The sequence below is a fragment of the Cottoperca gobio genome, chromosome 5, assembly GCF_900634415.1.
Source record: "Cottoperca gobio chromosome 5, fCotGob3.1, whole genome shotgun sequence".
Taxonomy (NCBI): domain Eukaryota; kingdom Metazoa; phylum Chordata; class Actinopteri; order Perciformes; family Bovichtidae; genus Cottoperca; species Cottoperca gobio.
In genome coordinates this window covers 430,001-455,736 of record NC_041359.1, presented here as the reverse complement: position 1 = coordinate 455,736, position 25,736 = coordinate 430,001, and the positions used below count along the sequence as shown (strand labels likewise).

The 25,736-nt window shown below is 41.5% G+C and overlaps 2 protein-coding genes across 5 annotated transcripts in view; both read right to left on the bottom strand.

The window, feature by feature from the left end:
* Nucleotides 1-5,986: 5,986 nt before the first annotated feature.
* On the bottom strand, nucleotides 5,987-15,532 carry LOC115007885 (Krueppel-like factor 15). Of its 4 annotated transcripts, none has more exons than XM_029430976.1 (4): nucleotides 15,361-15,532; nucleotides 14,536-14,660; nucleotides 13,204-14,379; nucleotides 7,615-7,783 (listed from the first exon to the last, which is right to left on the bottom strand). In XM_029430976.1, exons 3-4 carry the CDS (start codon nucleotides 14,358-14,360, stop codon nucleotides 7,615-7,617), a joined length of 1,326 nt encoding a protein of 441 aa, XP_029286836.1. In that variant the 5' UTR covers nucleotides 14,361-14,379; nucleotides 14,536-14,660; nucleotides 15,361-15,532. The 4 variants fall into 4 exon arrangements, with proteins under 4 accessions (XP_029286834.1, XP_029286836.1, XP_029286835.1 ...); XM_029430975.1 differs by having other exon boundaries at nucleotides 14,540-14,660; XM_029430974.1 differs by having other exon boundaries at nucleotides 5,987-7,783; nucleotides 13,204-14,660.
* Nucleotides 15,533-18,506: 2,974 nt separating this feature from the next.
* The window catches only part of LOC115007884 (zinc finger protein ZXDC), a 9,013-nt gene continuing 1,783 nt past the window's right edge, over nucleotides 18,507-25,736 (bottom strand). Inside the window, 10 exon segments of the mRNA XM_029430972.1 lie at nucleotides 18,507-19,977; nucleotides 21,239-21,340; nucleotides 21,486-21,643; nucleotides 21,757-21,841; nucleotides 22,558-23,342; nucleotides 23,502-23,672; nucleotides 23,900-24,030; nucleotides 24,413-24,491; nucleotides 24,934-25,086; nucleotides 25,432-25,736. The exon segment at nucleotides 25,432-25,736 is cut by the window's right edge and continues 878 nt beyond it. Of these exon segments, the coding sequence (XP_029286832.1) occupies nucleotides 19,891-19,977; nucleotides 21,239-21,340; nucleotides 21,486-21,643; nucleotides 21,757-21,841; nucleotides 22,558-23,342; nucleotides 23,502-23,672; nucleotides 23,900-24,030; nucleotides 24,413-24,491; nucleotides 24,934-25,086; nucleotides 25,432-25,736 (2,056 nt within the window). The 3' untranslated portion in view covers nucleotides 18,507-19,890.

Below are 25,736 nucleotides of genomic sequence, written 5' to 3'. Positions count from 1 at the left end.
CTCTTAAATGTGGAGAGTGTGTCTGCCTCCCGAACACAAACTGGAAGCTGGTTCCACTGGAGAGGAGCTTGATAGCTGAAGGCTCTGGCTCCCATTGTACTCTAAGAGACTCTAGAAACCACAAGTAACCCTGCGGTCTGGGAGCGTAATGCTCTAGTTGGTTTATAAGGTACTATGAGATCTTTAAGATATGCTGGAGCCTGACCATTAATTGCTTTGTAAGTCAGGAGAAGGATTTTGAATTCTATTCTGTATTTTACCGGGAGCCAGTGCAGAGCAGCTGATACAGGAGTAATATGATCCCGTTTCTTGTTCTTGTCAATACATGTGCCGCTGCATTTTGAATCAACTGAAGAGTCTTAAGCGACTTTTTGGGACAACCTGATAACAATGAGTTGCAGTAATCCAACCTTGAAGTAACAAATGCATGGACTAGTTTTTCTGCATCATTTTGAGACAGGATGTGTTTTATTTTAGCAATGTTACGTAGATGAAAGAAGGCAGTCCTTGAGATTTGTTTTATGTGGGAGTTAAAAGACCGATCCTGATCAAAGATGACGCCAAGATTCCTTACAGTGGTGCTGGAGGCCAAATTAATGCCATCCAGAGCTTCTATGTCATTAGAAAATGCGTTTCGGAGGCGTTTAGGGCGAAGTATAATAACTTCAGTTTTGTCTGTTGTTAACATCAAAAGGTTGTTAGACATCCAAGTTTTTATGTCCTTAAGGCATGCTGGAAGTCTAGCCAATTGATTGGTTTCGTCTGGTTTAATTGATAAATATAATTGGGTATCATCCGCATAACAATGAAAGTTTATAGAGTGGTTCCTTGTAATATTGCCCAAAGGAAGCATATATAAGGTGAATAGAATCGGTCCAAGTACAAATCAAATCAAATCAAATTTATTTGTATAGCCCAATATCACAAATTATACATTTGTCTCAGTGTGCTTTACAGACTGTACAGGTTACGGCACCCTCTGTCCTTAGACCCTCGCATCGCACAAGGAAAAACTTCCTAAAAGAAAAAATGGAAGAAACCTCAGGGAGAGCAACTGAGGAGGGATACCTCTCCCAGGAAGGACAGACGTACAATAGATGTCGTGTGTACAGGATAAACAGCATAGTATAAATACAACATTTGAAAGAAAATATATTGTGTTGAAAAAGAGAAAGTTTGGATGAATCCAGGAAAATGTCAAAAAGGCTTCCCGGTGTCCAGCAGGACCAGGGCAGCAGGCGCAGCCACGATTCCTGATCCTGACGTAAACTTTATCAGTGGCAACCTGCCACATGAGACACAGAAACTCCAGGGATGATACCCCAGATGATGAGTTAGTAATACACATTTACATAAATGCATACAGATAGAGAGGGAGAAGAAGAGAGGGAGGGGAGGAGAGAGGAAGAGAAGGAAGAGAGCAGGGAGGTGTCCGCAGTCTAAGTCTATAGCAGCATAACTAGGGGCTGATCCAAGGCAAACCTGAGCCAGCCCTAACTATAAGCTTAATCAAAAAGGAAAGTCTTTAGCCTACTCTTAAATGTGGAGAGTGTGTCTGCCTCCCGAACACAAACTGGAAGCTGGTTCCACTGGAGAGGAGCTTGATAGCTGAAGGCTCTGGCTCCCATTGTACTCTAAGAGACTCTAGAAACCACAAGTAACCCTGCGGTCTGGGAGCGTAATGCTCTAGTTGGTTTATAAGGTACTATGAGATCTTTAAGATATGCTGGAGCCTGACCATTAATTGCTTTGTAAGTCAGGAGAAGGATTTTGAATTCTATTCTGTATTTTACCGGGAGCCAGTGCAGAGCAGCTGATACAGGAGTAATATGATCCCGTTTCCTTGTTCTTGTCAATACACGTGCCGCTGCATTTTGGATCAACTGAAGAGTCTTAAGCGACTTTTTGGGACAACCTGATAACAATGAGTTGCAGTAATCCAGCCTTGAAGTAAGAAATGCATGGACTAGTTTTTCTGCATCATTTTGAGACAGGATGTGTCTTATTTTTGCAATGTTACGTAGATGAAAGAAGGCAGTTCTTGAGATTTGTTTTATGTGGGAGTTAAACGACAGATCCTGATCAAAGATGACGCAAAGATTCCTTACAGTGGTGCTGGAGGCCAAGTCAATGCCATCCAGAGCTTCTATGTCATTAGAAAATGCGTTTCGGAGGCGTTTAGGGCCAAGTATAATAACTTCAGTTTTGTCTGTGTTTAACATCAAAAAGTTGCTAGACGTCCGTTTTTATGTCTTTAAGGCATGCTTGAAGTTTAGCCAATTGATTGGTTTCGTCTAGTTTAATTGATAGATATAATTGGGTATCATCCGCATAGCAATGAAAGTTTATAGAGTGGTTCCTTATAATATTGCCCAAAGGAAGCATATATAAGGTGAATAGAATCGGTCCAAGTACAGAACCCTGCGGAACTCCAAGACTGACTTTGGCTGTCATGGAGGATTTATCGTTAACAAGTACAAATTGAGATCGCTCAGATAAATAGGACTTGAACCATCTTAGTGCGGTTCCTTTTATGCCAACACAATGTTCCAGTCTCTGTAGTAGAATGTCATGATCAACAGTGTTGAAAGCAGCACTGAGGTCTAACAAGACAAGAACAGAGACAAGTCCTTTGTCTGATGCCAATAGAAGGTCATTGGTAACTTTCACCAGTGCCGTCTCTGTGCTATGATGAACTCTAAATCCAGATTGAAAAACCTCAAATAAACTATTATTATGTAAAAAATCACATAACTGTTTTGCAACTGCTTTCTCAAGGATTTTAGCGAGAAAGGGTAGGTTAGATATCGGCCTATAGTTGGCTAAAACCTCTGGATCAAGACTAGGCTTTTTAAGAAGTGGTTTTATTACAGCTACTTAAAGGATTTTGGTACGTAGCCAGATAATAGAGACAGGTTGATCATATTTAATAACGAGGTGTTAATTAAGGGTAAAACTTCTTTAAACAGTTTAGTTGGAATCGGGTCTAAAAGACAGGTTGATGGCTTAGATGATGAGATTCTTGAAGTTAGTTGGTTAAGGTTGATTGGAGTAAAATTGTCTAGATATATTTCAGGAGTTACTAATGTTTTTGAAATTCCGGAGGTTGAAATTAAGTCATTACCAATTCAGGGCAGGAGGAGATTAATTTTGTCTCTAATAATTATAATTTTTCAAGATTTCTCGATGATTAATTTGGGAGGGACTAAAGTTAGCATTGGAGTCCTCCATTATATTGATATTGAGTCCTGGTATTGAATTAAGTGCTGATGTAATCACTTCCTTAAATTTAGTCACAGCACTTTCAGATAGACATCGAGCGTAAGATATTTTGCCTACTGGCTTGTAGTCCAGTAACAGGACTTCAAAAGTTATAAAAAAATGAAATAAAAAAATAAAAAGCAATATTGGGTACAATTGCAGGATATTACTTATTGAAAGAAGGGGGCATGATTTATATTATATATATATTTATAAATGCTCTTCAGTTCACACCAACTTTTTGAAGACACTCACAATTTCACTGCGATTGTGTGTGGCTGTTAGCGCTGATCTTTGTCAATTGGACTGTTTTTGCAAAGAGGCTTGTGTGCAGAGAAAGGGGACAGGTTTGCACCAATATTACCTCAGTTAAATATGTGTTAATAGTACTTGAGCAGTGAGATGCTATTTGCTTTGCAGCGCAGTTAGGGCTGCATTAAACCCTTTGTGGTGCTTTGAGAATCACACGGTTTCTTTTTGTCTTACTTTAGCGGCCACAAAAGCCTCGCCGGTGTTGCTGCTGTAACAGGGCTGGTTATCTGCCATACAGGGCACCGGCACAACTTTCTTTTTTTACTTTTTTTGTCTGATCAACCCATAAAATTAGTAGATCAGCCCATTGTTTTTTTTTCTTAATTTACAGTGGGCTGACCCAATCATATCTTTAAACGCCTCCCCCTTTGTAGTGAGTGCCTTCCTCATACAGCCAGAGCCAAAATGGATAAGACAAAAAACAAGGGAGACGCAGAGAAATTGCAGGCCAAAAAAGCCTGGTCTGTATCTAATGAGACTTTGGTTAACTGTCACTACTGCTAATCCTTGTACACATTTGGGCTAATATATTTGGCCTTCTTGCCTGTAGTAGGACCAGATCCTCTTAGGCAACATCATCCTCCTGATGAAATTAAAACCTTATTGACCCTTTTAACTTAAATGTGTTTGCTGTATACCCTCTTTGGTAATTACATGGACTGCAATGTATCTGCTGCTGACATAATTCTTAAAGGTCTGAGATCATTCTGTGCTTTTCTTGTTGTTAACACATCACACTTTTTTCAATAGTACACTATACATTTGAGATTCAATAAGAAATATTTGTATCTTCATAATGACAATGCTGTGTGTACTGAGAGACTTTGTTTCTAATGAACATCAATAAATAAACTGAGTGAAGGGACCTCATTCATTAGTTTTCTTATATTAAGACACCTCGTAATTCAATATCACTTACTGTGCCTGTTTCAAGTAGTGTTCTCTAATCTTGAGCATAATTATGTAGTTTTACTGGGCAGCTTCCAGTGTAACGAGAAGGAAAAAAAGAAAAAACATGAATGCTCTGCTAACAAAATCCACCTTTCGAAGTGCAGTGCCTTCTGTGTGTATGTGTATTATGTGTGGAAAGATATTGCTAATAACAACTCTTTATGTGTAGCAGCTCATGAGCCAAACTAGTACAGTGTGTTTACGTCTGAGAGCAGATCATATGGGATGGATTAGCTGTTGCTTTCCCCACCTCCCAGCTCTATGTGCTCTCAAGAAGCCCTCTTCCCGGAGTAATGCAAGCACACACACACACACACACACACACACACACACACACACACACACAGATTACATAATGTACATCCTTCCCAATGTACCATCTCCAGAGCAGATATCTGAACTAAACCCAATCATCACCTTTAGCAACTTGTGGCACTGGCAACTTTAGATGTGGGGACTAAGTCTAAGCAGGGCTAGAGGTCACAATGATCATCACGAACGTGACGTGAGTAAGACATCCTGTGTATTTATATGTAGCACCACAGGCACATGAAACTTAGTTCATGCAGATGTCAACTAGATGGGAAAGTTCGGTCATGATTGAATCACATTTCTCTGCTGATGTGATTTTGGTTTGTGAATGAAAATTCAAAATAGACAAGGAGTGGATTCCTATTAATTCAAGGCTTTACAGCTAGTGGGAATAAAACTGTTTCCTGAAATAATTTGTTGAGTATTGACTTTGTATATTGTTGATTAATTTCATCTTATTAGCAAGTGGTGTTGATTTGAGCTTGCCAGCTTCGCTTTAAAAGCAGCCTTTTTCTTTTTTACTCCAAATCATTTCATAGATTCAGAACTTCTCACCCATTTGATAAACTGTCAGAGCATTATTTAGAGCAGAGGGTTTCAAAGTATGACACTGTAAGGCCCCCCCAGGCAAAATACTTTTATACTGTAAAACACTTAAAAGCTCAGGCAAGCTCTGGAAGTATGAGGAGCGTCTTTCTTCTAAAATGTCTATGTAGATTTCTGAACGTTTATTTGTGATAGACATCAGAGATAATATCCTGGGCCAGTGTAAATCACACTTAATCTATAAATATTTGTAACATGTCTGTGTGTTTATAATCGACTGAGTCATTACTGAGTGTGTTTGTTTGAAGCAGAAACTTGATTGCAGCTAAGAGTTTTGAAGCAGTCTACTTGCTGGGATGAGTTTCATAGTTTTAAACCTCTGATTTAGTAAAGCTCTGGGGGAATACAACTATTTTAGTGTCTAATAGTGAAATGAATAAAACATGGTCTCTTTAAAATTATCTGCAGGCAAGGGGGGCACTTAGTTTTACAACCTTAGTATTTCTGAATTCCCGGCTACGGCTGTTGTGACATGAATATATGGAGCTTTAATGTGTCGCCAAAAACTCTGATTGCAAAAAAATATTTACAACTTATTAAAGACTTTGTTTCTTTTCAGTTTTATTTGTAAATGCATCTTGGATAGAACAAAGGAAAAATATATAATATATTCAAATGTACTAAAATGTTAAGTTATGTACACATTTAGGGTTTACACTAGAAATCTTCACAACCACTGATTTGTTTTAAGATATGGTGTCAGAATAGTCTCTGTGTTCCTGGATGCCGCGATACACTCCTGCATATTTGCATACATTCATAGGATGCGATAAAACACCTGTGTTCACACAAGCATTAAAAATTCAAAAATTGAATGAAAGGAATGATGTACAATGTTGTGTACCCCTGCTTGTTGTAGCTTTACATACATGAATTACACATGGACGGCATTGTCACACCCCTACATATTCACTGTGGGGCGTGCTGCACGTAGCAAACAATGTTTCAGAGCAATTATGTCATAGCCTCGTAGGGATGTTGTGACTACATTCTCCAGAAATTGTCCTGGTAGTTCAGCACCATGGTATGTATGCATAGGTGTCACCTCAAAGCAACGTAGCTGTCCTCTGAGGTCAAAGGCAGTCAGGGTGTCTCCAGGGTGTCTCCAGTAACAGATAAAGCAAAGTTGAGGCAGATTTTTTGTCAAGTCGTCAGCAAAATAATAACAGCACACCGAGACATTCAGTTCCGTGACTGCACTGGCTGACATGGGCCACATAATGACACCTTCTGAACAGTCACTTAACACCAATTCAAATATGTATCACTGAAAAGCCAGTAAGGATTTTGTGGTATAGTAAGGCCAGAAAAGCGATAGAAATAAAAGACCAGCAAGTAGATAAACATGACAACATAAAACAACAAACAAAGATTATTTAACACTGATTAGAAGGCTGATTTAACAATTACTGTGCGCTTAACATTTTAGTTGCATTTCACTTTGAGATTGCTCTGCCGTTCTGCTACTCGTGTCCCAGTAGTTTTACAAAGTTGCTGTAAAATGTCAGAGGAGCCAGGTAATGACATTTCCCAGGTCCCACCCTGTGCATCAACAACAAGCTGAATAACAAAGGTTCCCGTCAGCCATACTGTCAACAAACTGTGGTGCAAGGACAAAGCTATTAGACAAACCTCACAACCTCTCTGGAACACAAGAAGAGTAACTACTACTCTACTAGTAGCTAATGAGGATCCCAACAAACTTCCTCTGACTTCCTAAATATTGCATAACATGAGGAATGTCGAAGACATTGGCAGCTTTCAGGAAGATTAAAGGCAGTTGTTTTGATCCAGGTAGAATGGACACATGAGACTATTACCAAAGCTATCACATAATCCAGACTGAATGAAAATAAGCTTATTTTATCTTCTGCTGGGGCAGTTGATAAGGACAGAACAAACATAAGGAGTACAACATACCAAAGCACCAACAGCAACATCACCCTTTAGCTGGTTACAGACAGGATGCTAACTGTGTCGGTTTACTTTTGTACAATAAAATAGAACAGTCACAGTAAGCGGAAACATGAAGCAAGGTATGCTTCCTCTCACAAATTCTTCACATTTAACTGACTGGATGATGGTGCAACCATTTGAGCACACACCTGTACGTTCACACTCAAACTATGCTTGCATGGCCTAAGTCTGAATGAGAGGGATCCCAGCAGGGCTTCAGTTTGCTGGGCGAACTGTCCGGCTGTTTCGTGGAAAACGGTGGACTTTGATGTGTTTTGAGAGGTGGTCACTGCGGGCGAACCTCTTCTCACAAACTGGACACTGGTAGGGCTTGACACCTGAGTGGGAACGCCGGTGTCGAGACAGCTCATCCGACCGGGAAAACCTGAAAGAAGAAACAATGTTTTATTTTCGGCAAAGACAAACGGAGAAAGTCAGAGGTGTGGACTGGTTGTACATGACTATTAGATGATGAGTCAGACTCGAGTCACAAATCTGATGACCTTAGACTCAACTTGACAAAAATCGCAAAAGACTTGCAACTTGACTTTGACTTTAACAACATGACTCGTGGCTCCTTTTGACTTGGAATGACTTCATAACACTTGTGTTTTTCACAACAAGCAATCTACTTTAGGTCAATCCGTCAGCAGACAATCACGTTGCACAAGCAGAATGGAAACCAGCTCATTTGGACATTGAAACATGCATGTAAGCAGACTTCTAATTTAATATCTTTGCTGGTTTAAATGACAAAGATTCCTAGGAATTGTATTAGCTGTAGGAGAAGTCCTACTTTAGTGGTTTGTCTCGGTGCTTGTTCTGGTGAAGAGGATCATACTAAAGCAACTGCAGAATGTGTTCTGTTCATGAGGAAACTATTCTTCTTGGCTCCTCTGAGCTCCCACTATGCTAATGACACAAACATTTACCGTTAGAGTAAACATCCCTGTGTGTTCTGAAGATATTCAGCAGTGCCTCTAGTGCATTATGCAATCAGAGACGAAAACCTTGATCCTTGCATGTTACTTTCTATTTAGTTGGAGCAACTCCCAGTTAACCCTAACGTATAGAGAACAGAACAGAAATGTATTTACTGAGCAGCACCGTAATTATCTGTCATAACCAAGAATGCTTCTCACGTTGATGCTACAACTTATTTTCCTGCATAAAACATTGCAGCAGGGTTAGCATACTCTACTAGGCTGGAGCCATGGCCATGACAGCTACAGGGCTTCTTCCAAGCAATCTAGTTCTCTGAACCGGACGGCCCCCTGCCAGGCTCTGCATCCCAGATGCTGCTCTGCGGACCTGACAAGATGATGAATCAATACTGTAAAAGCCTGCGTCGTATGTAGATACAATAAGCTTATATCTAAATTAGGTGCTAAATTAATGCTGCTGCAGTTATAGACATGATGAAGTTGTAACATGCAACATCTGACAGCAGTTTACAATAAAACCATTCCAATAACACCCAAAACACCTACACCATACTTTCTAGTAAACATTTAAAATCAGCAGATTAAGTCTACACAGTGACTTAGGCAGATTGATCAGTTGTTTTTTGTCCAGTTACATCCTGTAATCATTGGTCCATTGGGATTCCATGGTGCATGTGCACGATATATTCAGTGTAATGAAGAGCAGTCAGCATCATCATCGCAGGATGGATGTGGGATGAAAAGATGCTAATGGCTTAAATGGATGTTTCATATAATGCACTCAGTAAATGAATGTGATCTACAAACTGTGTTACATAGTTTGTATACTGGTCTCATTGTGTCAACAGAAACACCATCACTGCCAATCTGACCTTCCAACATCTGGTTTGAGTTTGTTGCTGTGTGAAACACCAAATTATCTAAGTATCAGATAAACTGGAAAGATTCATAATGTTTTTAACCACTTTTAGTCCCAACTGAATCAATTTGAAAGGAATTGTTGAAGTTAGTCAATATATATCCAGACTGCTTTTCTCCAATTGACTTTCAACAGTCAATTGGAGAAAATCAGTCTGGATATATTTCAGGTGTTACAGCTGTTTTTAAGGTTCTGGAGGTTGAAGTTAAGTCATTACCGAAAAATGTAAATTTAAAAAAATTTAATTAAAAAATTCACCCCCTTACAGTTGTCATGAGTAGCACAATCATCTATAGAGACTTAAACCATTTTTTTGTACCAGGCTGTAAACATGTTTATTTCTGCTGTAGTCAGGCTTTTAAAATTGGGGTCTATGGGGAATAACTCTATTTTGGAGCCAGCCTCAAGTGGCCATTCCGGGAGCTGCAGTTTAACTGTCCTGGCCCCAAGGGGCCCCAAAGCTTCAGGTTCACTGCATTTCACTTGTTTTTGTTAAAAAACACTTGTCTACCTGAAGAGCCTCTTACCTCTATACATTTTTAATATAAAGTACAGTATGGTGCTCAGTGCATGGTCCCTCCCCACCCCTCACTGATCCCTCTCTTCCCTTTCATGCAGCGTGGCAGCCTGGACGTTCCTAGCCCACAGTCATGGTAACTATTCAACACTTTGTCTTTGTTCGCTCCACTTCCTCACTGCTGCTCCCTTCTAGCGATTGTGCAAAACACAATCACCCCCCCCCCCCTCCCCCCCCTATCAGCCTCTCTCAACCAGTGCCTTTTCTCCTGTCTTTCATTTTTTTTAAATCTCACTTACTCTCTGCCCCTCATCCATTTGCTTGCTTCTTTCACAGTTTTCCCAACTTTTTCCCTCTAGTTGGCCCCCTCATTTAACCCATCACATACAGTGGGTTACACACACACGCACACACTTCCATCCAAACTACATCCTGCCTTTTGTGTACAGACAAGAGTCCTTTGTTAGTTGGAACACACAGCCTGGATTACTACTGCACACATTTCTGCAGCTCCCCTCATGTATTAGGACGCAGACAGCATTACAAGTACAGTACAAGAGTGGTGGCGTAAAACCTTTTAAAGGATATTGATCACTCAGTACATGCATACAAAAGGAGGTTTATAAATGATTGAATGTTTAAAAGAGGAGACTCCTTAATAATGATCTCTGCAAGCAGTGGCAGGTACGAGCCAATTACATAACGGCTCGCTGGCTGGGATACTTCTGACTTACGTGTTCATGCAAGTAAATGTAAGCAGACCATACGCATAGATCACACACATGCAAGGCACATGATACACACACACACACATACAGTACTTGCCTCTGAGTGGCATGTCTGAGTACTGAGTGTGTGTGCAGCATTAGAGTGGTGCTCCCCCAACGGTCTCGTGCAGGGTTCATATTTCTCCTTATTCATTCATAATGCTTTACATACAGGCTAACTTCATACAATGAAAATAAAGTGTAGTGAACTACAAAGCATAGGTGTTCAAAGTGTGAGGATCTGCTGATGCAGTCAATTCCCATTTCAACAGGTTTTAGTTGGAAAAGCAAATGGTTAAATGCCTCGGCTGCTGTTGCTATGGAGAAATTGTAGCAGATTCACAACACTAGTTATTGCAATCGGGAGCACAACACTGTCACCACAGTTGCTGAATTCATCAACAATTGACCCAGAGTGTGAAAATGAACTGATGTCATCTTTAGCTTCAGTCCACTATTAGCAGTGAACACAGCTGAGTTTTAAATTTCTAAAATGATTTCCCATCCCGGTTATCCCATACTGATGACGGAGATTTTAATGCAGCCTTATGCTTTTGAATTTCCGAAACATCGAAATAACCGTGTTGCAGCAAAATATTACAATTAGGGCCTAATATTCAGCAGTATTACCATCTAGGAAATACTCAGGTATAGGTAATAAGCAGAATAAGGTTATAACAGTTGCTCTGCTAAAAAAAGATCAACCAAAGCCAGCCTATGTTAAGTCTGTGGACCTATATGTATTTTCAATAGGTTTCTGTGGGAAAAACTGTCAAATCAAGTTTAATATAGAATGTGCCGTGCTGTCCCGCTGCCTCTCCATCTCTGCTACTAGTAGACACCCGCTGGTCACTCTGAAGTAGAGCTGTCACTTATTGATTTGAAATTCAAACTACTAGTTGAACAAGGAACAAATTAAATATTACACGTGTAATGGTGTGTTTGAATTCAAAATTGTATTGTCACTATATGCATACAGGCACTTTATAGTGAATGTATAAGCGCCCTTGTACCTCAATACAATGCTCTGTCACTGATTACATGCCCTGTTGCCCCATCAGACACACACACACACACACAGTCTCAGGAGGGGCCCATGTTGTGCCCCTATGACTGCAGCCCACATGCTCTGTCCCAGATTTAGTTTACATCCTCAGAAAAAGACACTCCAGCTATTCTGGAATCAATATCTTGTCGCCTGACAACAAATGATTGTGCAAGCTAAACCCGTTTCTATTGCCACTGCATCACATCATTCCAATTAACACTTGGGAGGCTGCAGGAATCAACCCTCATAGACCCATGGTTTTTTTGGGGGGGGGACAGGGGATCTTTAGTAATGACAGATAGAAGGTCAGCACTGTGTGTCAAGTTTCTCTAGTCATAAACCTATATATATATATATATATATATATATATATATATATATATATATATATATATATATATATATATATATATATATATATATATATATATATATATATATATATATATATATATATAAAAAATGACCATGCTCTGTTATGTCTCATAAGTTGTTGCAGCAAGATTTCATGTGTTATACAGAAAAACGTATGCTGCGATTTGGAATCAAAGACATTTGGAGATTTTTGCAAGAATTATATTTTTCGGCGATTGGATGGCGAGTGCTTCTGTGCTGCAAACTGCTCAGAAACGTCCTTATGGTCAATATACTTAGGAAATGCATCCGGCCATACAACGTCTGAAAGCCCTCAGTCTGTAGTTTGTGGTTCTTAAGTTTCATGAGGTGTTGATTATCCGAGAGCTTACAACAGCTCATTTTATAGTCAGGTAAAACATTTTTTAAATACTTACTTATTACTTTAGCCCAAATCTGCATTTGACTAGCATGAAATGTGCATGTCCGTAAAAGGGGAGACTCATGGTTGTCCAAAACATTTTCATCCAGATATCTTGCTGTGAATATGGCCATGCCAGTTTTGTAAGTGTAAGTGTAGCCTAACAAAGGATTTCTTAGGTTTTCCAGTTTCAGATGATATCAGTATATTGGCACTAGCTTTAAAACTGAGCCCACCACAGCTCAGCAGGTCTCAGAGGGTTAAGATCTTTTCAGCTTCAGGGCTTAGTGAAAAGAAAGCATTTAGAATTTTTTTTCTCTGCTTTTCTCTCACAGATCCTTGAATAACTGTGAGCGACCTGTCTCGTTGCTGCAGCATAATGCTCGCATTCCACAAACACAAACCCAGCAAAGCTTCACTTCCATGGTAATTAACTCTATTACAAATAATGACATTTATGTTGTAGAGCTGCTTCTCTTATTTACAGCTGCTTGGAGCTTGCCTCGTCAGTGCTACTAGATGACTCTCAAAGAGATTTAAAAAGAGAAGAGAAATACAAAATTGCACCACACTTGGTTCCATTGAGCAACATGACACCATGCACAGCATATAGACATGTCCCACTCACATATAATTACACAGGATTTATATAACCAGTCATAAATATGAGTCTAATCTGGTAAGATAACATAAACATTCAAACCTGTAGCTTTCAATTATTGTCCTTTTGAAGGGGCAGAGATCATTCTGCTGTGAGGTGAATGTTTGATGTCAGCCACTGGCCTCTATGTTCAAATGTACACAAAAATGCATTCACTCCCTCACCAGTACCCACCTCCATCCACAGCCCTGCCAGTTGCAGGCGAAAGGCTTTTCTCCCGTGTGCCTCCTTAGGTGGGCCTTCAGGTGGCTGCTCTTCGTGTACATCTTGGTGCAGCCAGGAAAAGTGCATTTGTGCATTTTAATAAGATCCACCACTGGGTTCTTCTGGAACTTTTGACCTCCAACAAGAATCCCTGAGCCATGGTTGGCTGAGCTATCCCCTAGCCCAAGAGGCTTGGCTGCAATAGGGACGGGAGCAATGCGTACAAACTTGGAGGAGACGTTTAGGCTTGGGGAAGGCATGATGTGGGGCACCAGGGCAAAGGTCTGGCCTTGAATGTTGACTAGTAGCTGTGCAAGTTTGATGTCTGAGGCTGGGGCAGGCGGTGGGAGCTGGGTTGCTGGCGTAAGAGCCGCCACTGTGGGCTCCTGCTTGATCTGTAGGGGCTGAATCTGTAGGATGACTGGCCCTCCACTACCGTTTGTGCCACTGTCTGCGGATGAAGGTTTGTTGGCTGATGCCTTCTTGGCCCCTGTGCTGGATTCATATGTGGGGTCAACTGATGTAGTTTTGGTCTCACCGGAGGCAGCAGTGCTGGTGGTAGGGACAGTTTGGTCTGAATATTTGGCCTCTGGCTTGAACTTAGGCTCAGGGGAGGTGTCCCTGCACCACTCCAAGCCAATTTCTAGACCAAGAGCCTCCTCCAGTCCCACTCCCAACCCCACACAACCGTCTCGGATTTCCTGTTTCATCGTTACCACTTCCATATTCTCCTCCAGAAATTCTTCGATCTCTTCCAGTGTGGGCTGGAAGGACCCTCCAGATTGTTCCTCTGTCTCCACATTGGACCAGGTGAGGAAGTCAAACTGTTCCTCCTTTACAGGCTCACGTTTGGAAGGCTCATCTCTCCGTGAGTCCCAGAAGAAAGTGGATAAAGGTATAGGTGCCACAGATCCTGGTGGCACTCTGTTGGCTCCTCCTAACGAGGCCTGGGACAGCAGCTGATCTAGGATACTGTCCTGGCTCTCTGCACTAGAGTTGCTGCCGTAGCTGGAGCTGAGCACCTGGGAGTCCGGGCTGGAACAGGAACGAGGGCTGGACGATTCACTCAGGTCGTCCTCCGAAAATGGTGATGGCATCACCTGGTAGGAGCTCAGGTCTGTCACCATGTAGGCCTGTGTAGAGCCACTGTAAGGAAGAAAAGTATCCTCACTAACTGGAGAGTAATCTACCATCCCTGGATAGTGCCAAACAGCTGTCTCCTGTTGGACTCGGAGTCTATGTTTAGGATGAATTGTAAGAGAATTATTCCTTGTGTTGCTGGGAAAGTTAGGCCAAACAAACCCACGTCACCAAAGCCGCATTTCCCACTCGGGTGAGATAGAGAAACACCTGGTGTGCTCTATCAGGGTGGAAAAAGGTGCTCAGCAGTCTTCCAATCCAAGGTCTCCAGCCAGGATACAGTATGTCTGAATAGAAAAAAACAGAGACATAACTCGAATGATTCTGAGCCACTACCATGACACGTCTATCGATCAATAACCTCATCATGTTTTATGTTGCCCTATTTAAGTTTAGGATGTATAGATCAGTAGGCTACAGTTACTTCCATGTGGAGCCACAACAATAAGAGTATATATCTTTATCACATTTCTTTTTATACAGTCGGTTGTTTTCCTAGAGGTCACACTCAGCCCCCCCTGCCTCTATCCGCCCTCCCTATCCAGGATCCCTGCATGGTCTGAGTGACTGAGAGTAAACCCCACCAGAAAAAAAAAACTGTCAACATAATTATCAGAAAACACATTGCACGAGGCAGGCTGGAGTAGTGCGCGTAAATCAGCTGCTCTGCTTGTTTATGGCACAATAAAAGAGCAGTAGACTTAGAAATCATGTCACATGCACAGCTGTAAACAGGAAACCAAAACTCATTCAAATATAATTAATTTACGTTCTGTTGATAAACTGCGGCAGAGAAGAATCCGACCACCATAATAGTCCACAATATCGGAGTGTGTGCTGTTTTCCTGCCCGTCCTCCCGCGGAGCATAACGCACGAGTCTCCGCTCTCAACGTAAACATGTTCTCGTCCAGCGCGCTGCAGCATATGGCGCCGATCAGCCTGCACCCCTGAACCCGTCATTGCATCGAATAAACACCCGCTCTTACCTTGCACAATCAAAGCCAATATAATAATCCCAATGCAAAAGGCGGGGGAGTGATGTTTTTATCAGATGGGGCACTCTAATGCCAGAGCAGACTTTGCCCTTGAGGCTCTCCAGGCAACAGCAGCAGCGTTCACACTGACTGTGGCTGGCTCACTGAGTTCTACTATATGACCGTCACATGACTGCCAGTGTGTGTTACAGACTGTAGTGAGAAATAAGAGGTTGCTGCTGAAGGCTCGCCCCGGCCCTGCAGCCTCATTGGTCGGAGGTGGTAGATGGAGGCGGGTCGTTTGGCCTGTCACTCAGAGGTTCTGCTGCGTGGAATAACATGTGGTACGCTTCTGAAGAAAGGCAGCCAGTTGAAACCTGTTTTCGTGATAAACAACAATCACAAGGGCCTCAGTGAAGAGGGTGAGATGGACTCAGAGGTACATTTGCAGAAATAAAGTTAAACATCTCAATGGTCCCAGTTTGTATAACCCAAAACACAGTGTATAAGATCAGATCAGGTTTATGTTTTTAATGAATTTCTTTATTTGATCGGATTCATTTCAGCTGAGCTGTTTACTTTTAAGTATTTTGGAGCGAAGTCCAAGTCAGGTAAGTTTGACTTTTCTTTATTTTCATAGGTTATATGTAAATGATGTTACAAGAGCGTGAACCTTTGATGTCCCCAACCCTGTCCATGCTCTATTACATCCTCTTTGTACCGTTACCTTCTGTCTTCCCTCTGACTCCACACTGTCTCCAGTGAAGGATAAAGTAAAGGGCTTGACCAGGCTCTGCACGCCTGTACACAATGCATTACAGTAACTGGATGTTATTATGCCTACCATGTTGTGCGACAGGCATGTCTGATCCCACTTGACCTCTTAATCCAGCCATCAATCAGCTGGAGCCAAAAACCACGAGCCGGTCCCTGCAGGGTGGCTCTGACCCGCTGAATACAGCTGTGTCTGGACGGATGGGAGCGCTGCTGAATGGAGGATTAATCGCTTGCCTTTGCCCTACTTCTTTCTCTGTCTCCTTCTCCCCAGGGATGTGTACAGGCTCTCATTTTCAGATGGTAGATGTTGAAGTGGAGAGGGTGTCGTAACCTGTACAGTCTGTAAAGCACACTGAGACAAATGTATAATTTGTGATATTGGGCTATACAAATAAATTTGATTTGATTTGATTTGAAGTCTGGTTACTCTTTCCCTCCAGAAAAGTCACATTACTAATGTAAAAGACTTTATGAATATAAATAAAATAGATTGACAGATTAGAAGATTTGACACCATTTCATATATTGACTCATTGATGATAGAAAAAAACAGGAAATGGAACTTTTTCTGCCTTTGTCATACTAGGTGGTGAAAGAGAAACTTGACCTTTTTGATCCCTGACCTGACTTTCACTTTTTAAAACCTTCAATTATATTACATATTTTCATTACATAGTTTATGTCCACTAAAATGTCTGAGCTTGAGTATACTGACTTGTATCTGTGCAAAGAGAGGTGTTTTCACATTCCTCTGCTGAAGGGGGAGATGTGCATTTCCCTAAAATCTGAGATTCATACGTTATCATTAGCATAGTGAACAATTTTAATAGACTTAATAGCAGAACACATCACCCATCTTATAAAACTCCACGCCGCAGAACATGTTATTCATCATAAATACTTTGAATGACTACCTGTTGCTATCATTGTGGCATATAGTATGTTATCTATGATCTATCTTTGTGTGTGTGGGAGCATATTTTTGTGTTACTTTAGGGATCCCATTATAGCAAATTGTGGTGAGAGGTCACACCCATGCAGGCTGGCAGATTACACCTCTGGTCATGTTGAAGATGGGCGGGGCTATGCTGGTAATTATGTGATGTCACAGGAGTCCATGTCCTGATAAGGATGGTAAAATTGTCCCACCTTAGAATAGAATAGACAGGAGAGACATCTTTATTGTCCGCTCGTGGAAATGAGTCCTTGAGATGGTTATTCTTAACCTGAAAGAGAATTATAAACATGTCTTTGCAGAAAATGCACATATGTGACTAATGAGAAATGTCAGTGAGCCCTGGAGCTCACACATGTGACTGTCATGAAACAATCATTAATTACCAGCCGTGACAGAACCCCGGCAAAAGGTGCTATTCTATTCTTCTACATTGCAGTGGATATGTTTTCGTTCTAATTATTTCTGCCCTGATCCTTGAACCTTTTGCTACACTCCCATACATAAATGTGTATTTATGAAATAAAGGCTCCATTGCAGTATGACAAGCTTATTATGCTATTAAAATATGAATGAACTTTATGCTACGCTCAACATGGGGAGCCTGTAATAGTCTAACTGAAAATGAAAAGGATGTAGGATGTAGTTGGGTATATGAATAAAGAGGATGAACTGTGTGCATGAACAGTTTGGAGAGATTTGGAGCAAGGTAAGTCTGTAATATACTGCATTTTCTTTTGAGCTTGCAGCCAGTGTTGTTATAATAATGATGTGAGAACACCTTATAATATTTATGTCAGATATGCTTATGAAACTGTGTTAGCTAACTGTTGCTCTCTGTATGGAAGCCAAAGGGAACGTTCAATATGACCTGGACGCCATCTACTGGTCCAGAAATATTAAGAAATAATACAGAAGGAATTTCAGTTTTTTCCTTTTTGGGATTTGGATTAAGTGACCCTTTACAATAGGTGCAGCGCTGTTCTTCCAGCAGTCAGAGCTAAGGCTTCTGGGGAAAGGATGAAAGACTCATTGAAATCTGACTTGTCGCCTTTAAAAGTGTTGAGAACAGCACTGACAATAACACAACTACTAAGATGCCACAATCAGGACTGTTTTCAATTCTACATTATTTTAATATACTTGAGTTCACTGTGTATCTTGATTGAATTGCACACTAAACAATGAAAACCATATCAGCTCTCCTCTGCGGATGGAGCTGTTTGCTGTTTGTTTCCAATGAAACGCTCTACGGCTCAGTTCCCGCGATGACTTGTTTGTCCCACTGTCAAATGGTAAAGGGCATAAAGGCTGTCTCATTAGCAGACGTGTTAAACCCTTTCTGAAAACATTCCGGACATCCGCATTTCTGCAGACTTTGTTAGGTAAACGAGGACGGGACGTGTGCTCAGTAATATAAACAGACTATATTACACACCTCGTTTATTCATCGATCATTTCTTTTCATTTGACGTAATGATCCTTTTCGACAAAAAAGATTAAATCGATTATTTGAGTTACCTTTCGTCCACTCTCTAAGGCAAGATCCTGGAAGAAGTTCAAATCAGGCAGTAAAATACGACACATTAAATCACACAATTGTACATAACATGTTTTGGCGTCGTCAAGGTGACATGATATGTAGCTGCAAAGTGGCGTCCCATCAAATGTTTACCACATGAAGCCCTTGGAGCCTCTCACACCCAGTTCAGGCCTGAGGGGGGACATTCAGAGTGGACCATTGAGTAGTGTTTACTGTTCATCTGTTCATTTTAGGTTCATCTTCAATAATGGTATTTCAACTCTCATCTTTTCCCCTTTAATTGTGGGGTTTGTTTTGGGGAGTTTTTTCTTGTGCGGTGCGAGGGTCTAAGGACAGAGGGTGTCGTATACTGTAGTCTGTAAAGTAATTTGCGATATTAGACTATATAAATAAAATGATTGAATTTAATCTCATCAACTGTACATGTTGGATTGAGCTGGAATATATTAGATCCTCTTTACAAGGTCGGAAAATTGTTAGGGTTTGGCCAAATTGTTTCCCCCGTACTGCTTAATATAGTATTCACTTGCTTTCCTTAGTACATTTTATAATTTCGCATAAATCTGTTTTTATCTGGTCAAAAAGAAAACACTGAATGAAGTAAATAATTAGAATTTTAAAAAGTAAAATAAAGGCCTCCCCACAAACTGTTCTGATTGTGCTTTGATTCTTTAATTCATCTCTGTGTTTGGCTCTGCCATTCTGTAAACCCACAGCTTAATAATAAATAATGAACAAATACAATTATTACAAGAAGGTAGTAACTCATTACATATTGTATAAAGACATACGAACAGGCATGTTTTCAACATGGACTTACTGCTGCCATAGAAAAATAAATCTAACAAACTGTAAGAAATCAAAATAGCAACAAATAAAGCAGATAACCCATCAGCGGAATGCACAGCGTGAGGTGTCTGTAAGGCAACTGGAGCGTTGACAGCGCACTGTGTGGCAATATGGCACCTTGGAGTACACACCGTTACAGGACACAGAGGAACAAAGAGCCTCACACGTCTCTTTGACACCAGAATGCTCTTAGGTTGGATTTTGGTACAAAGTGAACTTTAGAAATAAACACATAATAATCTTCTGAACAAACAAATCCTCATCTCTTCTTGTCAAGGTGCATTATCTGTGGGCTCATGTCCACCCCCTCCAAAAACTATATGAACCATGTGTCCATGATGTCCTGGGAAAAGATGAGTCAAACATCTCAGAGTATGTTTGTTGATGTAAACTATGGACAGCTGGAGCTCTGTGGTGCTCACTCCAAGTCCTGGAGGTTGATTGTGCTTCCTGTGAACTGGGAATTGTCAGATCCATTGTCGTCCTCCGTCATCACTGAAGGTTCCTGTAAGCAAACAGTCACAGAGCTCAGTTCTTTTATATCAAAACTAAAAAGGTTTGGAGTGTTTTCCAAGGAAAGTTAAGCTTGAGAATGTTTACACACTTTCAATATAAAAATAAAACTTACATTTTAATAGTGAACTTATTAGAGGGGAAATGCACATGGAAAATAATATTGCAGAATGCCACATGGTGGCTACTACAAATACACTGCTCACATCAGCTGTCAGGTCAATGAAAGCTGTTCACTCCAAATTCTCAAACTGAAATGTCACCAATAAAGTTGTCATGCTGTCAAGCGAAGAGGTTTAAATGCTTCTTTAAACAGACAGAGCTCAACTTTGTTTACATCCATCATTTGTCTTTGTGTTCCCTTATATTTCCATTTGTGGATGAAATAGAATAAAATAAAAAACTGAACTAAAAACAATCGTACTGTGCCACAATTTTCATTTTCAATGTTTGATTTGCTATCAAATAAATCCTCACTGTAGTTTGGAGTTTAGCCTCTTACAGTGTGGGGGAATTTACCGGAAAATACCTACAAACGACATACCCAAAGTAAATTAAAAGCTGATCTTCAACCATTTGCACCAGCTGCATGATATTGGTCTCATTCAAAATATAATTCTCTTATTGTTCTTGCAAAACAGTGAAGAATCACTCCAAGTGCTCCTGGCACTGAGTCATAGTGGTCTGAATATACTGAATTTGAAGAAAATACACTCCGCCTGAATATTTTTGTTGAAAAAGATGCCTGAAGATGGGTATAGCTGGTAGTTAAGAACTGGAAAACTCAATAGGAACATAGCATCAAGTATTACCAATTTCAGAACAAAGGCACAAAAACTTAACTTAGACAGGTTTTTTTAAGAGTAACACCAGGCATTTCCAAGCTGAGCAATTTGGAGATATATTTATTAATAAAATATTATTTGTATTGCTCATAAATAACTATTATATACACATATTCCCTGTTAGTAGTAATGACACAGAGTAAGTGAATTTCTCAGCGTTTCATTGGCTACACGATATGCCAGTCATCGGGAGATTCGGTTGCTATTAGCTCGGTCTGGAAACAAAAGAAGGGCTGGCACTTCCTTATCAAGTTGACACTCATCGGCAATTGAAGGCTGTAGATAAAGCATGGAATAAAACTCCCGCGGGCTGGCCGTCCACACGGTAAGAGGTTGAAGAAAAAAAAGCTGGTGGCAGTGTTAATTAAATTAAAAGCATCAGAAATTGTAGATTAAAACTTTTGTCACCTGTAAAATGTTGACAGGCAGGTCAGCAGTGAGCTGAGAATGGGAGCTGGAGGGTTGAGAGCTCAGCTGGAAGGCCAGGTCACCATCACTGGCTGGGTCGTCCTGCATTTACACACACTTTGATCACAGCTACGCTTTTCTCTCAGCACAAGTCAATTCATTATTTTAAATCCGGTTTAATCAGGTGGTAATGGAATCAGTTAAGTTAGGAAACACTGCATTATAATCAGGTCTCTGGGGATCTCACCTGCAGCAGCTGAATCTGGACATACTGGGCCCCGGTGACGGGGTCACGCAGAGTCAGGCCCCCATTGGCTGCTGCAGCTCCTTCACCATAGCGAACACCAGAGGGAGCAGAGGCTGCCTTTACTCCTTTACCTTTTCTCTGACTCGATCCTGAAGTCCCTGGATTGTGCAAAGGAACAGCAACATCACACACTGTTGTACAATCATTTTAATCTCTATTCTGACGGAGGAGCATTAAATAAAGCCATGAAATAGATCCATGTGTGTCTTACCAGAGGAGGCTGAAGGACCTCTTTGCTTCTTTTTCTTGGCCAGCTGGATGGCTCTGTAATCAGTCCTAGCTGAGCCTCCACTCTCCTGACATACAAAATGAGTACACAGAAGTTACTACACATCCTTATGCAGACCTTAAAGGCCAATACCAACTACTGTCAAGCTGCTAAAAGCAGATGTGTGCCATTTTCTAAAAATAGGACCCTTTTATATCATAAAATACAACAAACAAATGCGTATTTCCATTGAAGAGTAGTTCATAAATTAAGCATTGCACTCTTGTAACTGTCGGACCCATGATGGAAGGTTTAAAAAAGAAAAAAGGATACAAATTGATGCAGCATAACCAGACATCGACTTTTTGATTCCATGTATTCTTGTTCCATGTCAATACCTGCACCTAGATTACACACAATGCAACTCAACCAGCTACAGTGCATCGGAGATTCTGGTGTGTTATGTTAGTAGCAGCTAATGTAGCCTGCAGCAGAGATGAGCAGTGAGCTACAGGCGTCTGTAAGCTCCCTTCTTTCTAACTCCACTCTTCCACTTTTTTTTGTTTTTGTTTTTAAACACACTTATTAACTTGTGTTCTTCAGACCCAACCGATGCTGACTCAAGTGACATCACATGAGAACGTTTATCAGACCTCACAAAGCTGCCCCTGGAGACAATAAAGCCTTCGTACTACTATTTTCACCTATGCAGTAGAACTCCCCAACTCCTGGAAGCAGACTTTGAAGTAAATAGTCTGTGGAGTTTCCCTTTAAATTGCACTGCACGACAGCATGAGCACTCACCAGGAAGCTGCTTGGTGATACAACACTGAGTTCCTGGTCTTTCTGTGGGTTGAAGCTGCTGCTGTGACTAGCGAAAACAAACTGGGTAAGGACTTTTCCTCCCTCGTCAGGTCCTAGCACCTCCACACAGCCCAGCGGAGGCCCTGCTCCCCCCTGGCAACCCACTTCCACCACCTTTGATGGTGAGACTAGCAGCTCAGCAACAGCGACGACTGCCAGGGAGGCTGTTGGCTCCACACTCAGAGCACTGGAGGAGCTGAGTGGGTGCTGCAGAGTGGGGTCCACAGAGGCACCAGCACCCTGCAAGGTGAGAGCTGTGAGGGTTCCCAGGGCCTCCGGGGTAACTGTCTGCACATCATCCAGATTGAGAGTGCCTTGTGGTGGCAGGACGTCACCCACTGTTCCTTCCAAACCATGGTTGGGGCCCATGTCAGCACTGGTTGCCAGGATAAGAGGGTCCACAGCTTTGGCCAACGTGGTGCTAGTGCCGGTATCAATGGTGGTGCCGACTGAGGAGGGGTCAATGGTAAGGATGCCTGAGCTGACCAGGGAGAGGTCCATAGTGAAAGTGCCATTAGAGCTGCTCCCAACGACAGGATTTCCCACTCCAATGCCAGCAGTGGGTGCAGTGCCACCAGGCACAGCAGAGAACAGAGAGCTGAGGTCTAAGTTGGTCAACTGTTCGCCCCCGGCGATACCAGGCCCAGCAACTGTTCCTGGGGTGGAGCTGATGAGCTCGCTGCTGGGGGTCAGGGTGGGCGTGGTCTCCATCTGGCTAAGAACATCTGGGATGGAGAATTTATAGGATAGTAATGATTTTTCAAGAAAAATGTAGTGGAATATCACTCACACACACACACACACACACACACACACACACACACACACACACACACACACACACACACACACACACACACACACACACACACACACACACACACCTGGACTGAGGTGGTGGTGTTTGAGCATGTGGCTCTTAAGGCTGCTGCGGGAGGAGAAGTGCTTGGAGCAGTTGGCCACCGGACAACGGGTCCTCAGGGTGCTGGCGTCCTGCTTATGTTTCTTGGAGTGGATGTACAGGCTGCTGCGGGCTGAGAACTTGGCATTGCAGCCTAAAGAACATAAAGGAGACAAATGTCATAACTTATTAAGTCTTTAGAAAGTGAAAATAATATTTTTAATTGTAGGGTATTTAACTGAGAAAGAAATGTAAAATATTTCCATGTTCTTTTTTTTTTTATTATCAAATTGGCTTATTTAATTTTCATAAAACACATATAACCTCTGACTTCAGCAACATATCCCATTACTACATCTGTTTTTTGAAACTTGTACATACCTTCTGCATGGCACTGGAAGGGCTTGGTGCCCAGATGGGTGATACTGTGACCCTTGAGGTGCTCTGCTCGGGTGAAGGATTTCCCACAACCCTCCTCTGTACAGACAAAGCGACGGTCATCGTCATGTTTCCTGATAACACGGAAAAGGAGTCTGTGGTCAGTCAAAGGTACAACGGTTGGACGGACAAAAAGACTACATCTGAAAAAAACTCCTTCAATTTTGATGCTTATATATCAAAACTGAAATTACACTTAATATGGCAACAGGAACCAAAACCAACGGCACATACATTTCACTAATAAAGCAGAACTGCAAAGGAAAGCTGAAGTTTACTCAAATAAAAATAGACGTTAGCAGCCACTGGGACACTAAACTAAAACTAAGCTGATTGACTTGTATGACAAATCTGAATTTGTGTTGAGCTCTACTTCTTATTTGATATTAATTGACAATAACTGTCGGCATTCACATGTTTTTATCAAGGGAAAAGCATCTGTTAATAAGCATATACCGTTTATGTCGGAGCAACTTAGACATGCTGGTGAAGGACCAGCCACAGCCCTCAGAGTCACAGACAAACGGCCTCTCACCTGGAAACAGAAAATTAGACATATATTTTTACCAGTGCAAAGGGTCTACCACCTGTATCAGATAGATAAGTGGTAAGCACCTAACTTTGGCCTTTACCCAGGTTTTCTGCTATCACAAAGATGGCCCACATGTATCTGGTGCAACCTATGCTGCACGTCTAACCTGCTCCAGGAGGGTTCAGTTTAGAGGATTTAGTATAGAAATATTCTTTGTTACCAGTGACTAGTTTTGCCATTATGTTTTGGGAAAAAGCAGCATTAACAGCTGCCCTCATCTGAAATAAATTAACAGAGAGCAACACATTTGTAGCATCATGTGATTGAGGTACGAGTTATTCTTTAAGAAAACAGCCTCAAACATCTCTGTAAAGAGCTGAACCACTGGAAGAAGTTTAACAATATTACACACTCTAATCTAGTATCTTAAAGTAGTGTAGCTTACCAGTGTGACTTCTCATATGGATTTTGAGACGACAGGCCTTGTCATACGTCTTGTCGCAGCCTGGGTAGGTGCAGGTGAAGTGGCCCGTTTCTCTGAAGTGAGTGCGATTGTGGGAGAACAGGGCACTGAAGGTGATGAAGGTTTTCTCACAGCCTACACATGACAAAGGGAAGACAATGGTAGATCATTACATTACAGTTCATTTAGCAGATGCTTTTGTCCAAAGCAACTTACAATAAGTGCAAACAATCAGATGATCTTGACAAAAAAGCATCAGACTGATAGACAAGCTAACCATGATCATAATGTGTACAGTTCACAAGCATCACCTTACACATTAGCAGCTTAGAATATTTTCTCCCATTTTAAACAGATCTTCCTTTGAGGGAATTAGCTTCATATTCAATGTAACCATTGTGTTGTTTTATGACACCAGAGCATCGGCCAACAGCAGATGGAGTATGTGTAAAAATAAAATGAAAATTCAGCTTGTGTTACCTGGGAATTCACACTTGTGGGGCCTCTGTGGCTCGAAGTGGACCCTCTGGTGATTGGTGAGTCGTGTAGCACTGCGAAACCTCTCACTGCAGATCTGGCAGATGAAGGCATTATCTTGCTCATGGACTTTAACATGAGCCTTAAGGTTGTAGACTGTGGTGAAACGCCGCCCACAGCCTTCAAACTGACAGGTGTGTGGCCGCTGCTTGTCATGCGACTGAAGATGCCGCTTTAGCTTGTAAGAGGTGGCAAAAGCCCAGCCGCAGCCCTCTACGGTGCACTGGTAGGGACGTGGGTCCTCGGCA